We start from the raw sequence: 13,686 nt of genomic DNA on the forward strand, positions 1-13,686 counted from the left end.
CAAAAGAAAGCTGGGGTGGCAATCCTTATATCAGACAAACTAGATTTTAAAACAAAGACTGTAATAAGAGATGAGGAAGGACACTATATCCTACTTAAAGGGTCTATCCAACAAGAAGATCTAACAATTATAAATATCTATGCCCCGAACATGGGAGCAGCCAATTATATAAGGCAATTAATAACAAAAGCGAAGAAACACATTGACAACAATACAATAATAGTGGGGGACTTTAACACCCCCCTGACTGAAATGGACAGATCATCTAAGCAAAAGATCAACAAGGAAATAAAGACTTTAAATGACACACTGGACCAAATGGACTTCACAGACATATTCAGAACATTCCATCCCAAAGCAACAGAATACACATTCTTCTCTAGTGCCCATGGAACATTCTCCAGAATTGATCACATCCTAGGTCACAAATCAGGTCTCAACCGGTACCAAAAGATTGGGATTATTCCCTGCATATTTTCTGACCACAATGCTTTGAAACTAGAACTCAATCACAAGAGGAAAGTCAGAAAGAACTCAAATACATGGAGGCTAAAGAGCATCCTACTAAAGAATGAATGGGTCAACCAGGAAATTAAAGAATTAAAAAAATTCATGGAAACCAATGAAAATGAAAACACAACTATTCAAAATCTTTGGGATACAGCAAAGGCAGTCCTGAGAGGAAAGTATATAGCAATACAAGCCTTTCTCAAGAAAAAAGAAAGGTCTCAAATACACAACCTAACCCTACACCTAAAGGAGCTAGAGAAAAAACAGCAAATAAAGCCTAAATCCAGCAGGAGAAGAGAAATCATAAAGATCAGAGCAGAAATCAATGAAATAGAAACCAAAAGAACAGTAGAACAGATCAATGAAACTAGGAGCTGGTTCTTTGAAAGAATTAACAACATTGATAAACCCCTGGCCAGACTGATCAAAAAGAAAAGAGAAATGACCCAAATCAACAAAATCATGAATGAAAGAGGAGAGATCACAACCAACACCAAAGAAATACAAACAATTATAAGAACAGATTATGAGCAACTCTATGCCAGCAAATTAGATAACCTGGAAGAAATGGGTGCATTCCTAGAGATATACCAACTACCAAAACTGAACCAGGAAGAAATAGAAAACCTGAAGAGACCTATAGCCACTAAGGAAATTGAAGCAGTCATCAAAAATCTCCCAGGAAACAAAAGCCCAGGGCCAGATGGCTCCCCAGGGGAATTCTATCAGACATTTAAAGAAGAATTAATACCTATTCTCCTGAAACTGTTCGAAAAAATAGAAATGGAAGGAAAACTTCCAAATTCGTTTTATGAGGCCACCATTACCTTGATCCCAAAACCAGACAAAGACCCCATCAAAAAGGAGAATTACAGACCAATATCCTTGATGAACATGGATGCAAAAATTCTCACCAAAATACTAGCCAATAGGATCCAACAGTATACATTAAAAGGATTATTCACCACAACCAAGTGGGATTTATCCCTGGGCTGCAAGGCTGGTTCAACATCCGCAAACCAATCAACATGATACAATATATTAACAAAAGAAAGAACAAGAATCATATGATCCTCTCAATACATGCAGAAAAAGCATTTGACAAAGTACAGCATCCTTTCTTGATCAAAACTCTTCAGAGTATAGGGATAGAGGGTACATACCTCAATATCATAAAAGCCATCTATGAAAAACCTACAGCGAATATCATTCTCAATGGGGAAAAGCTGAGAGCTTTTCCCCTAAGGTCAGGAACGCGGCAGGGATGTCCACTCTCACCACTGCTATTCAACATAGTATTAGAAGTCCTAGCCACAGCAATCAGACAACAAAAAGAAATCAAAGGCATCCAAATCGGCAAAGAGGAAGTCAAACTCTCACTCTTTGCAGATGATATGATACTGTATGTGGAAAACCCAAAAGACTCCACCCCAAAATTGCTAGAACTCATACAGGAATTCAGTCAAGTAGCAGGCTATAAAATCAATGCACAGAAATCAGTGGCATTCCTATACACCAACAACAAGACAGAAGAGAGACAAATCAAGGAGTCGATCCCATTCACAATTGCACCCAAAACCATAAGATACCTAGGAATAAATTTAACCAAAGAGGCAAAGGATCTGTACTCAGAAAACTATAAAATACTCAGGAAAGAAATTGAAGAAGACACAAAGAAATGGAAAAACGTTCCATGTTCATGGACTGGGAGAACCAACATTGTGAAGATGTCAATGCTACCTAGAGCAATCTACACATTCAATGCAATCCCCATCAAAATACCATCCACTTTTTTCAAAGAAATGGAACGAAGAATCCTAAAATTTGTATGGAACCAGAAGAGACCCCAATAGCCAGAGGAATATTGAAAAAGAAAAGCAAAGCTGGCGGCATCACAATTCCGATCTTCCAGCTCTATTACAAAGCTGTCATCATCAAGACAGTATGGTACTGGCACAAAAACAGACACATAGATCAATGGAACAGAATCGAGAGCCCAGAAATGGACCCTCAACTCTATGGTCAACTTATTTTTGACAAAGCAGGAAAGAATGTCCAATGGAAAAAAGACAGTCTCTTCAACAAATGGTGTTGGGAAAATTGGACAGCCACATGCAGAAGAATGAAACTGGACCATTTCCTTACACCACACACAAAAATAGACTCCAAATGGTTGAAAGACCTAAACGTGAGACAGGAGTCCATCAAAATCCTAAAAGAGAACACAGGTAGCAACCTCTTCGACCTCAGCCACAGCAACTTCTTCCTAGAAACATCACCAAAGGCACAGGAAGCCAGGGCAAAAATGAACTATTGGGATTTCATCAAGATAAAAAGCTTTTGCACAGCAAAAGAAACAGTCCACAAAACCAAAAGACAACCGACAGAATGGGAGAAAATATTTGCAAACGACATATCAGATAAAGGGCTAGTATCCAAAATCTATAAAGAACTTATCAAACTCAACACCCAAAGAACAAATAATCCAATCAAGAAATGGGCAGAAGACATGAACAGACATTTTTCCAAAGAAGACATCCAAATGGCCAACAGGCACAAGAAAAAGTGCTCAACATCGCTCGGAATCAGGGAAATCCAAATCAAAACCTCAATGAGATACCACCTCACACCCGTCAGAATAGCTAAAATTAACAAGTCAGGGAACGACAGATGTTGGCGGGGATGTGGAGAAAGGGGAACCCTCCTACACTGTTGGTGGGAATGCAAGCTGGTGCAACCCCTCTGGAAAACAGTATGGAGGTTCCTCAAACAGATGAAAATAGAGCTACCATTTGATCCAGCAATTGCACTACTGGGTATTTACCCCAAAGATACAAATGTAGGGACCCGAAGGGGTACGTGCACCCCAATGTTTATAGCAGCAATGTCCACAATAGCCAAACTGTGGAAAGAGCCAAGATGTCCATCGACAGATGAATGGATAAAGAAGATGTGGTATATATACACAATGGAATATTATGCAGCCATCAAAAGGAATGAGATCTTGCCATTTCCAACGACGTGGATGGAACTGGAGGGTGTTATGCTTAGTGAAATAAGTCAATCAGAGAAAGACATGTATCATATGACCTCACTGATATGAGGAATTCTTAATCTCAGGAACAAACTGAGGGTTGCTGGAGTGGTCGGGGGTGGGAGGGATGGGGTGGCTGGCTGATAGACATTGGGGAGGGTATGTGCTACGGTGAGTGCTGTGAATTGTGTAAGACTGTTGAATCACAGATCTGTACTTCTGAAACAAATAACGCAACATATTTTAATAAAAAAGAAAAAAGAAGATAGCAAGAGAGGAAGAATGAAGGGGAGTAAGTCAGAGGGGGAGACGAACCAGGAGAGATAATGGACTCTGAAAAATAAACTGAGGGTTCTAGAGGGGAGGAGGGTAGGGGGATGGGTTAGCCTGGTGATGGGTATTAAAGAGGGCACATTCTGCATGGAGCACTGGGTGTTATGAACAAACAATGAATCATGGAACACTACACCAAAACAAATGATGTAATATATGGTGATTAACATAACAATAAAAAATTAAAAAAAAAAAGAGTAGGGCTAAACTAGCTCTAGAGTAAAGGCTACTTCATATCTGCTCCAACAAAGCTTTAAAACAAGCCTCAAAAGGATCAAGTTAATCCATGGATAACTGCCTATCAAAATATACTTAAACACTATTTGAAGGGAACAATAATGTAACAATGTTTCCAACACTGTATTATGAATACGACTGTAATACTGTATGCCATAAAAACTTTATAAGGATTCATTCATTAGCATATAGGCTAGGCTACCATGAAGTAACCTTTTTTATTTTAAGATTTAATTTTATTTATTTATGAGTGAACGAGAGAGAGCACGCGCACATGAGCACGCATGAGCAGGGAGAGGCAGAGAGGCAGCAGAGGCAGAGAGAGACTCTCTCCAGCAGACTCCATGCTGAGCTCATAGCCAGATGTTGGGCTCAATCCCATGACCCTGAGATCATGACCTGAGCAGAAACCAAGAGTCAGATGCTTAAATGACTGAGCCACCCAGGTGCCCCAAGAATACAGTATAATCAGTAACATCAAAAGTAGGTTCTTTCAAATGAGCAATACAATTAATAAACCTGTATCTAGATTGATGAAAACAACAACAACAAAATACAAATAACCAATCAGACATGAAAGGGTACATATCACTATCGATTTTACAAACAAAAAAACTTTCAAAGAGAACTCCAGGCCCAGACAGCTTCATTATTGAATGCTACCAAAATTTTAAGGCAGAAAAACAATCCCTTCTTCACAAACTTCCAATATAAGAAAGGCAAGAGCACTACTCAACTCCTTCTATGAGACTGGTATTATCCTGAAACTCAAACCAGACAAAGGCTTATCAAAAAAAGAGTATCCCTTATGAATATAGATGCAAAAATCTTCAATTAAAATATTAGCTAACAGAACTTGGCAACACATAAAAAGGATTACACACTATGATCAAGGAAATGCAAAATCAGTTTAACATGAAAACCAATCATCATAATACACTCTTATATTGGAATAAGGATCAAAAACCACATGACCATCTCATAGATACAGAAAAGCAAAGAACAAAATTCAATACCCTTTCATAATAAAACACTCAACAAACTAGGAATAACAATGTCTTAAAGGTGATCCTCAAAACACCCACAGCAAATATCATACTTAAGGACCAAAGACTGAAAGTTTTCCTCCTGAGATCAGGAACAAGACAAGATGCCCACCTCCTGACTTCTGCTCAGCACTATACTAGAGGTCCTCATCAGGGCAATTAGGCAAAAAAAAAAAAAAAAAAAAAAGAAAAGAAATTAAAGGCACCTAAACTGGAAAGGAAGAAGTAAAATTATGTCTACTCACAAACAGTATGATCTTATACATAGAAAATCCTAATAGAAACAACAAATGAGTTTAGCAAGGTTTCAGAGTATAAGATCAGTAATAAAAAAATCAATTGTACTTCTCTGATTAAAAGAAGGGCAGAGGACCTGAACAGATAGTTTTCCAAAAAAGACATACAAATGGTCAACAGGTACCTGAAAAGATGCTCAACATTACTAATCATCAGGGAAATGAAAATCAAAACCAAAAATGTGATATTACCTCATACTTGTCACATGACTAAAATAAAAAAGATAAGGGGGGAGGCTGGGTGGCTCAGTTGGTTAAGTGGCTGCCTTTGGCTCAGGTCATGATCCCAGGGACCTGGGATGGAGCCCCGCTTTGGGCTCCAATTCTGGTTCTCCCTCTGCCTCTCCCCGAACTTGTGCTTGATCATTCGCGCTCTCTTTCAAATAAATAAAATCTTTAAAAAAAAAAAGAAAAGACAAGAAATGAAAAATGCAAGGATGTGGAGAAAAAGGAACCCTCATGCACTGTTGGTGGGAATGTTGGTACAGCCACTGTGGAAAGAAAACAGCACAGAAGTTACTCAAAAAATTAAAAACTGAAATACTGTAAGATCCAGTATTTCCACTACTGGGTATCTAACCAAAGAAAAACCAAAAAAAAAAAAAAAAAAAAAACCAAAGAAAAACTAATTAAAAAATATACATGCACCCCTATGTTTACTGCAGCATTATTTACACCTATCAATATATGGAAGCAGCCCAAGTGTCCACTGATAGATGAATGGATAAAGATGCGGTGTATATATAAAATGGATTATTCAGCTACAAAAAAGAATGAGATATTGCCATTTGCAACAACACAGACAGACCTAGAGGGTAGTATGCTAAGTGAAACAGAGAAAGACAAATGCCATACGATTTTACATATATGTGAAAACTAAAAAAATAAACAAAAAAAGCTGTAACAAACCAATAAATACAGAGAACAAACTGGTAGTTGCTTGAGGGGTTGGAGAGGGGGAAATGAGTGAGGGGAAATAGAAGGTTTCCAGTTATAGAACAAATAAATCATGGGAATGAAAGGCACAGCACAGGGAATATACTCCATGGTACTGTAACAGCATAGAATGGTGACATGATAGCCTCACTTGGAGTGAGCATAGCATAAGGTACAGACTATCATATAGACTTGTCCCATCACTATATTGTATGCCTGAAATTAATGTAACATTGTACATCAACTACACTTAAATAATAAGTAAATAAGTAAATTGTACTTTTACACACTACCAGTAAACAATCTGAAAATGAAACTGAGAAAACAATTTCATCTACAATAGCATGGAAAAGAATAAAATACTTAGGAATAAATTTAACTGAGTTAAGTGTAAGAGTTGTATATTGAAAAGTATAAAATATTGAAACAAATTAGGGAAAACTAAAATAAATGGAAAGACAGCCTATGTTCATGGATTGGAAGACTTAATTTTGTTAAGATGGTAACACTCCCCAAACTGATCTAAGGATTCGGTGTACTGTCAAAATCCCAGAAGTCTTTTTGGGTAGAAATTGACAGGCAACTCCTATAATTCATGTGGAAATGCAAGGGACCCAGAATAACCAAAACAATCTTGAAAAAGAGCACACTGTGATTAAAAATTGAGTATCAACAGAATCCCAACAATAATTCAGAAACATTTAAAACAGAAGGTAATTGGCAAGAACACCACTTGCTGGAAAGCTGCAAGTGGCCTACAATGAACAACACTCTTCACTCTGGCATACATCTCAGCCTTAATCAGAAGGAACTGCATCTCAGGGAAAACCAAATCAAAACCTCAATGAGATATCACCTCACACCAGTCAGAATGGCTAAAATTAACAAGTCAGGGAACGACAGATGTTGGTGGGGATGTGGAGAAAGGGGAACCCTCCTACACTGTTGGTGGGAATGCAAGCTGGTGCAGCCACTCTGGAAAACAGCATGGAGCTTCCTCAAACAGTTGAAATTAGAGCTACCATTCGATCCAGCAATTGCACTACTGGGTATTTACCCCAAAGATACAAATGTAGGGATCCGAACGGGTAGGTGCACCCCGATGTTTATAGCAGCAATGTCCACAATAGCCAAACTGTGGAAAGAGCCAAGATGTCCACTGACAGATGAATGGATAAAGAAGAGGTGGTATATATACACAATGGAGTATTATGCAGCCATCAAAAGGAATGAGATCTTGCCATTTGCAACGACGTGGATGGAACTGGAGGGTGTTATGCTGAGCGAAATAGGTCAATCAGAGAAAGACATATATGACCTCACTGATATGAGGAATTCTTAATCTCAGGAAACAAACTGAAGGCTGCTGGAGTGGGGAGGGTGGGAAGGATGGGGTGGCTGGGTGATAGACACTGGGGAGGGTACGTGCTATGGTGAGTGCTGTGAATTGTGCAAGACTGTTGAATCACAGATCTGTACCTCTGAAACAAATAATACATTATATGTTAAAAAAAAAAAAAAAAAAAAATAGCAGGAGGGGAAGAATGAAGGGGGGGAATCGGAGAGGGAGATGAACAATGAGAGACGATGGACTCTGAAAAACTGAGGGCTCTAGAGGGGAGGGGGTGAGAGGATGGGTCAGCCTGGTGATGGGTATTAAAGAGGGCACGTTCTGCATGGAGCACTGGGTGTTATACGCAAACAATGAATCATGGAACACTACATCAAAAACTAATGATATAATGTATGGTGGTTAACATAACATAATAATAAAAAAAAAAAGAAGGAACCGCATCTAACAGGGGAAGAGAAGAACAAAACTGGGTTCCTAAAACCACCACTTTTCTGTGACACAGCTCAATTACAACTGAGATACTGTTTAGCAAGAGCAAAGTCTTTAGGAACTTATTTCAAAAGTCATTTTGGGGAGCTTTAATAATAATACAAATTAATGCTCAAGGCTTGTATGTCTTTTTACCAGTTCCCAAATCATATGGGATAATTATCATCATTAACATTTATTACAAATGAATTTATGTAAACAGTGACAAGCAGCAACTTTAGGTTCTCCAGCTGCATCCCCCTCCATGTTCCATCCTCTCTTGCCTTGGGTCTGGAGTGGGTAGAAGGGACTCTTTTATTGCTCAGAGGAGGAACAGCAACCTAAGTGCTCTAACAATAAAGGAAGTAGAACAATGCTCATAAATAGACTACTTTCCTTCATCAAGCATTACTAGCTATTCTCATGCTTTCTTTATTAGAATGGTTTTAATCTATTTTTCCATATCTGCATAGGAGAGAGATTATATATAACACAATGACTCCCCAGCAGTCTTTCTCAATCTGGACGGGGAGTCAGGAGATGAGTGGACAGTATCAGATTTTTATACTAGGAGGGAGTGGGTGGGAATGGAGCTCTTGTAGCTTGGAGACAATTCCCCTCAAGTCTTACCTCTCTCAGATCAATTGCATTAGGTTATAGACACACCATATTAGAAAACAAACACATTTAAAGAAACAAGGGAAAGATATTTCTTGAACACCTATAACATGCTATGTATTTTACAGACTTACTCTCATTTAATCCTCACAACAACTGTGAGATGGGTTACCACTGCCCCATTTTAGAAGTGAGAAAATGAAATATAAGGGCCCAAAACAATGTAGAAATTTAAAACAAAAATATATTTATTCTATCATATCAAATATACATACCTGGTACTTCCAGCAGCAGAAAATAAAGCCCAGCAGCATGAAGGCCATATTGTCGATACTGCACACTGACACTTTTCTTATGGACTGTTTGAACAAAGTGATAAAACAATGCCACCAGTGCCCTGTGAGAAATATTATTCTCAATGAAGAAGGTCCAAATGCTCTGGGGGGCGGGAGAGACATAAAAGCCAAGAATTAGAGAAATGGGAAAATCTCTTGTTATTTGATTTTTGCAAGTATTTAGTACCTTATTAAAAAAGAAAAAAGAACCAACCATCCTGGCTCCTAATTATAAATCTTCAAAGGGACTGAAACAAAAAAATTGAAATGTAGTATTCAAAATTACAAAAATAAATAAATACACAAGAAATTTAAATAACTGGGGCGCCTGGGTGGCTCAGTCGTTAGGCGTCTGCCTTCAGCTCAGGTCATGGTCCCAGGGTCCTGGGATCCAGCCCCGCGTCGGGCTCTCTGCTCAGCGGGAAGCCTGCTTCTCCCTCTCCCACTCCCCCTGCTTGTGTTCCCTCTCTCACTGTGTCTCTGTCAAATAAATGGACAAAATCTTAAAAAAAAAAAAAAGAAATTTAAATAATTAAACTTTCAAAACTAATTTGGGGATAGGTTTGACACATATATATTTCTGAAATTATCATAGCTAAAAATTATACTAATTATGTTAGTGTTTACTCAAACAAGTTACCCCTCTATGTTAAAGGTACTCAAAACCATTTATCACTCTAATTACTAAGTGAAGAAATCAGAGCCATTTACTTAAATTTAAATGCTCTATGGGCCATGGGAGCAGGAAAAGAAATACCTGAAAGTTTCTCCCTCAGCAGATTTCAGAAGTGGTCTAGGTGAGAAAGGAAATACACCCTCAACTACAAACTTCAATTTTATTAATTGTATCATTGTTCCATGTTTTGCCAATTAAACACACGAAGAGGAAATGGGTTATTTCTATAAACCAAACATAGCAGGAACTAAATATGGTTTATCCTGGAATATCTTTAAAAAAAACACAGGCCCATAAAAGTTCAAGAAATCAGACCTTGTACTTTCCTGCTTTCCTGAAGACAGGGAAAGTGGCAGGTAATGCCTTGGCTTAGCCACACTGCTTAGCATGTGCCACTTTACAGAAGAGCCCATTTAGAATCCTGTCAGCACTCTGCATTCTTTCACCATGAAACTTCCAGTAGAAATCACCTCCTACATTTATAGCCGTTACCTCCTCATTCCTAATGCCACTTCAGCTCTACTCCACTCACCTCTAACTGTGACCCTGCAGGTCACCAAGGGTGATCCAATCACCTCTGCCCCATCTTCCTCATGTTGGGACTCTGCCCGCCCACGGTCTCTGCCGCACTTGACACCTGGCTGCTTCCTAGTCACGCTCGCCATACTCTGGCTGCTTGCCTGCAGATCACCCTCAACCAGCTTTTCAGTCCCGTCCTGTCTCTTCTCTTCCTCACTGGTCCCATGCATCGCTGCACTCACCCATCCCCCTGACTCAGATGTCTCTCCTATCTACGTTGTTGAATTTTTACTTCTTTCCTCATCTTCCAATTCACACTGCCAGTACTCTCCCTAAGAATTTCCTAACAGAATCTCATGTTCAAAAGCCTAAACGGACCCTGCAATTTTCCCACTTTACTTAGCTATTAGTTATTAGGATTTTATAACAAATGAACCACATTCTTTATGCTATTCTTATCATACTCCTTATAAAGGGTATATTAAAAAGGTTAAGCTTCAGATTATAATAATGACTTTCATCTTCCACTTCTAACACCTAAAGACAGCTAGCTTGATTTTTAATCTTTTTTTTTTTTTTTTTTTTACCTCTGTAGATCCATGATCTTCAGTAGCAAAGGGGAAAACACTTTCATATAGTTTTGTGAAGGCATTCAATCCAGTCTCTAGGATTTCTGCTTCTATGCTGGGATCCAAAGGCTCAGTCTCTGTGAAATCCAGTTCCCATACTGTGTCCACCCATTCTAGTGGGAAAATGCAATTAAATCAAAACTTTTCTATAACAAGTAAAACATCAATAACCTTTAGACTCTAAGTACATTTAAAAAGAGAAAACTTACTAATCACAAATCACATTTAACTATACAATACAGGTGTAGCATAATTAAAAGAAAGCAGAAAAGGTTAAAAAATCTTTTTTTAAGGGCGCCTGAGTGGCTGAGTCAGCTAAGCGTCTGCCTTCCGCTCAGGTCATGATCCCAAGGTTCTGGGATCGAGTCCCACACTGGGCTCCCTGCTCAGCACAGAGGCTGCTTCTCCCTCTACCCTTCCCCCCTGCTCGTGATCTCTCTTTCTCTCTCTCTCAAATAAATAAATAAAATATTTTTAAAAATCTTTTTTTAAAATCAGAACTGACAGCTGGCTATTAGATTGATCATCTTCTAAAAATATCAAGAAGGAAAACATTTTAGATATGAATGACACTTCAAAACACTGAACGATATGGCTTTCCCATAAATTCAATCTGGAGAAAAAACAGAGGTTAACAAAAGATTGCCTTGGATGTCCCTTTGTGAAAATCTTACAATCAAGTTAATAAACCCAAATACAGTATGCAGCACAAAGGGACATCTGAGGCAACTGACTGTTTAACATGCTTTAATTATTCACTCACTCTTTCCTAATCATTCTCCTAACAAATACAATCCTCTTCCTAAAAATGGTCTTGCATCTTTTCCTGCCTCTTTTTCTCTCATATTCTCCCATTTATCTTATACGCATATTTTTAAATGCATACGAGTATTTACCCAAGTATATACCCACAGATCGTATATCTGTGATATACGATCACAGATACCCAAGTTCCAATGAAAAAAGAAAAGATCTGGTGTCAGGAAATCAATAAATTCAATAAATGATAGGTACTATTATTATTTTTACAATAAATAAGTGTTAAAACAGTAATAGGTATGTAAAACACTAGAGAGCATGATAGAAAATATTATGGGGGAGGTGGGAAGGATGATTCTGCTTCAACTGGACCTAAATGTAGGAGTTTACCAGGGAAAGAAATGCAAAAAAAGTGCATCCCAGACAGAGAGAACAAAGGGAAAGAAAGTATAGCCTGTTTAAAAATGAACAAAACAGTTACAACACTGAGTCTTAGTGTGAAAGGTGAGAGTCATTATTAGTATTTATTCTGCAGTTACTATGTTCCAAGTACTGAATTAATCTTCACACAACTCCAGTGAGGTAGATATTATTATAATGCCCATTTGACATGTAAGGAAACTAAGGTTAAACAACTTGCTCAGTGATACAGAGATGCTAAGCTAAAGAACCAATCCTACTGTTCTGACTCCAAAGGTTATGCTATTGGAAAAGAAGACTGCAGTGAGTGGTGAACGCTCTTAATAGGGCATGCCAAAGATTTGGTCATTTATTTAAGAAATAGAGGGGAAACATTAAAGGCTTAAAGACTTGATAGGTCACGTTTGTGTTTTCAAATGTGATCCTTGTAGAGGTGTGGGGAATGGGCTGGAAGAGTTAGCATGAGAAAGCGGCTAGGATACAGGCTGGTTAGGAGGGCTTGCTGCTGGACAGCAGCATCAGGAAAAGGAACAAGGAGGACCTGCGAGACATCTCTGAGGAGACGACAACTGGTGGTTGTGAGCATGAAAGATGAAGAAAGAATGCCATGACTCCCAGGTTTGTGGATTGGCTGGTACCAATAACTGGCTTTGGTAATCCCAGTTTCACGCATGTGACGTCTGAGGTGGCTGTGAGACATCCATTTAAACCAATAAACACCAAGTTCAGGAAATAAGTGTGAACGAAGAAATAGACTTGCTATTTAAAACCAAAGAAATGGATGAGACTGTCGGTGAGGATTTACAGAATAAGCAAGGGAAGGCCGAGAAAACATGCAAAAGAACTAAAAGAGATCGGACAATATAAGCTCTTTTTTTTTTCCTGTTCCTTTACTAGGTTGAGCCCCTATTCCAGACCCGGCTCGCCAAAGTCCTGGAGTGCACAGACCTGGAGACCCCAGACTCTGCTGCGAGCCGAGCGCCCCACCCCCACCCCAGGCCCGGAAAGAGGAGCACCGCAGTCGCAAAGCACCACAGCCCGGCCTCCCCGAGACTCACGGCCTAGTTTTCTCACCGGGGCTGAGATCCAACGGGCACCAGGGCTGCAAGCCGCTCCCAAGGCCCGGCAGCGCCACCATTATCTCTCAGGAACCGGCTAGCCTCAGCGATGGTCAACTTTCAAAGCTCGCTCCCGCGCGCGCTCCGAGACGTTCCTGCGGACCAATCACAAAGTAGGGAATTTCCCACCGACTAATCATCGCGCCCAGCCGTTTTCACTCTATTAACCAATCAGCAGGGTCTTCTGCCGCATGCGCAAAGAAAGGGGCGGGCCAAGGACTGGAATTGAGCCAACGTTCCACCGGCTGGTTTTTGGGGTTTCCATTTAAAGTGGGCGTCAACAATTAAATTAAAGCTTAATAGCGTCTTTCTCGCCTTATTTTTTTTAAATGGAAGGACACTGTAAAGAGAATTTGAGACAAGATCCTTCCTGTATTAAATGTCACCTTTGCCCCCAG

General features: G+C 39.3%; 1 protein-coding gene across 2 annotated transcripts in view; it reads right to left on the bottom strand.

Moving 5' to 3' along the window:
- Positions 1-13,379, bottom strand: part of NCAPD3 (non-SMC condensin II complex subunit D3) — a 75,923-nt gene extending 62,544 nt beyond the window's left edge. For both annotated transcript variants that reach the window (XM_025893513.2, XM_025893512.2), the window contains exons 1-3: positions 13,245-13,379; positions 10,950-11,104; positions 9,108-9,270 (exon numbers count right to left, since the gene is read on the bottom strand). In XM_025893513.2, the coding sequence (XP_025749298.1) occupies positions 9,108-9,270; positions 10,950-11,104; positions 13,245-13,308 (382 nt within the window). In that variant the 5' untranslated portion in view covers positions 13,309-13,379. The remainder of the gene's footprint in view (positions 1-9,107; positions 9,271-10,949; positions 11,105-13,244) is intronic.
- Positions 13,380-13,686: the final 307 nt, after the last annotated feature.

The sequence above is a fragment of the Callorhinus ursinus genome, unplaced genomic scaffold (genome assembly GCF_003265705.2).
Source record: "Callorhinus ursinus isolate GAN/ISIS: 27379988/994484 unplaced genomic scaffold, GSC_fseal_2.0 scaffold19, whole genome shotgun sequence".
Taxonomy (NCBI): domain Eukaryota; kingdom Metazoa; phylum Chordata; class Mammalia; order Carnivora; family Otariidae; genus Callorhinus; species Callorhinus ursinus.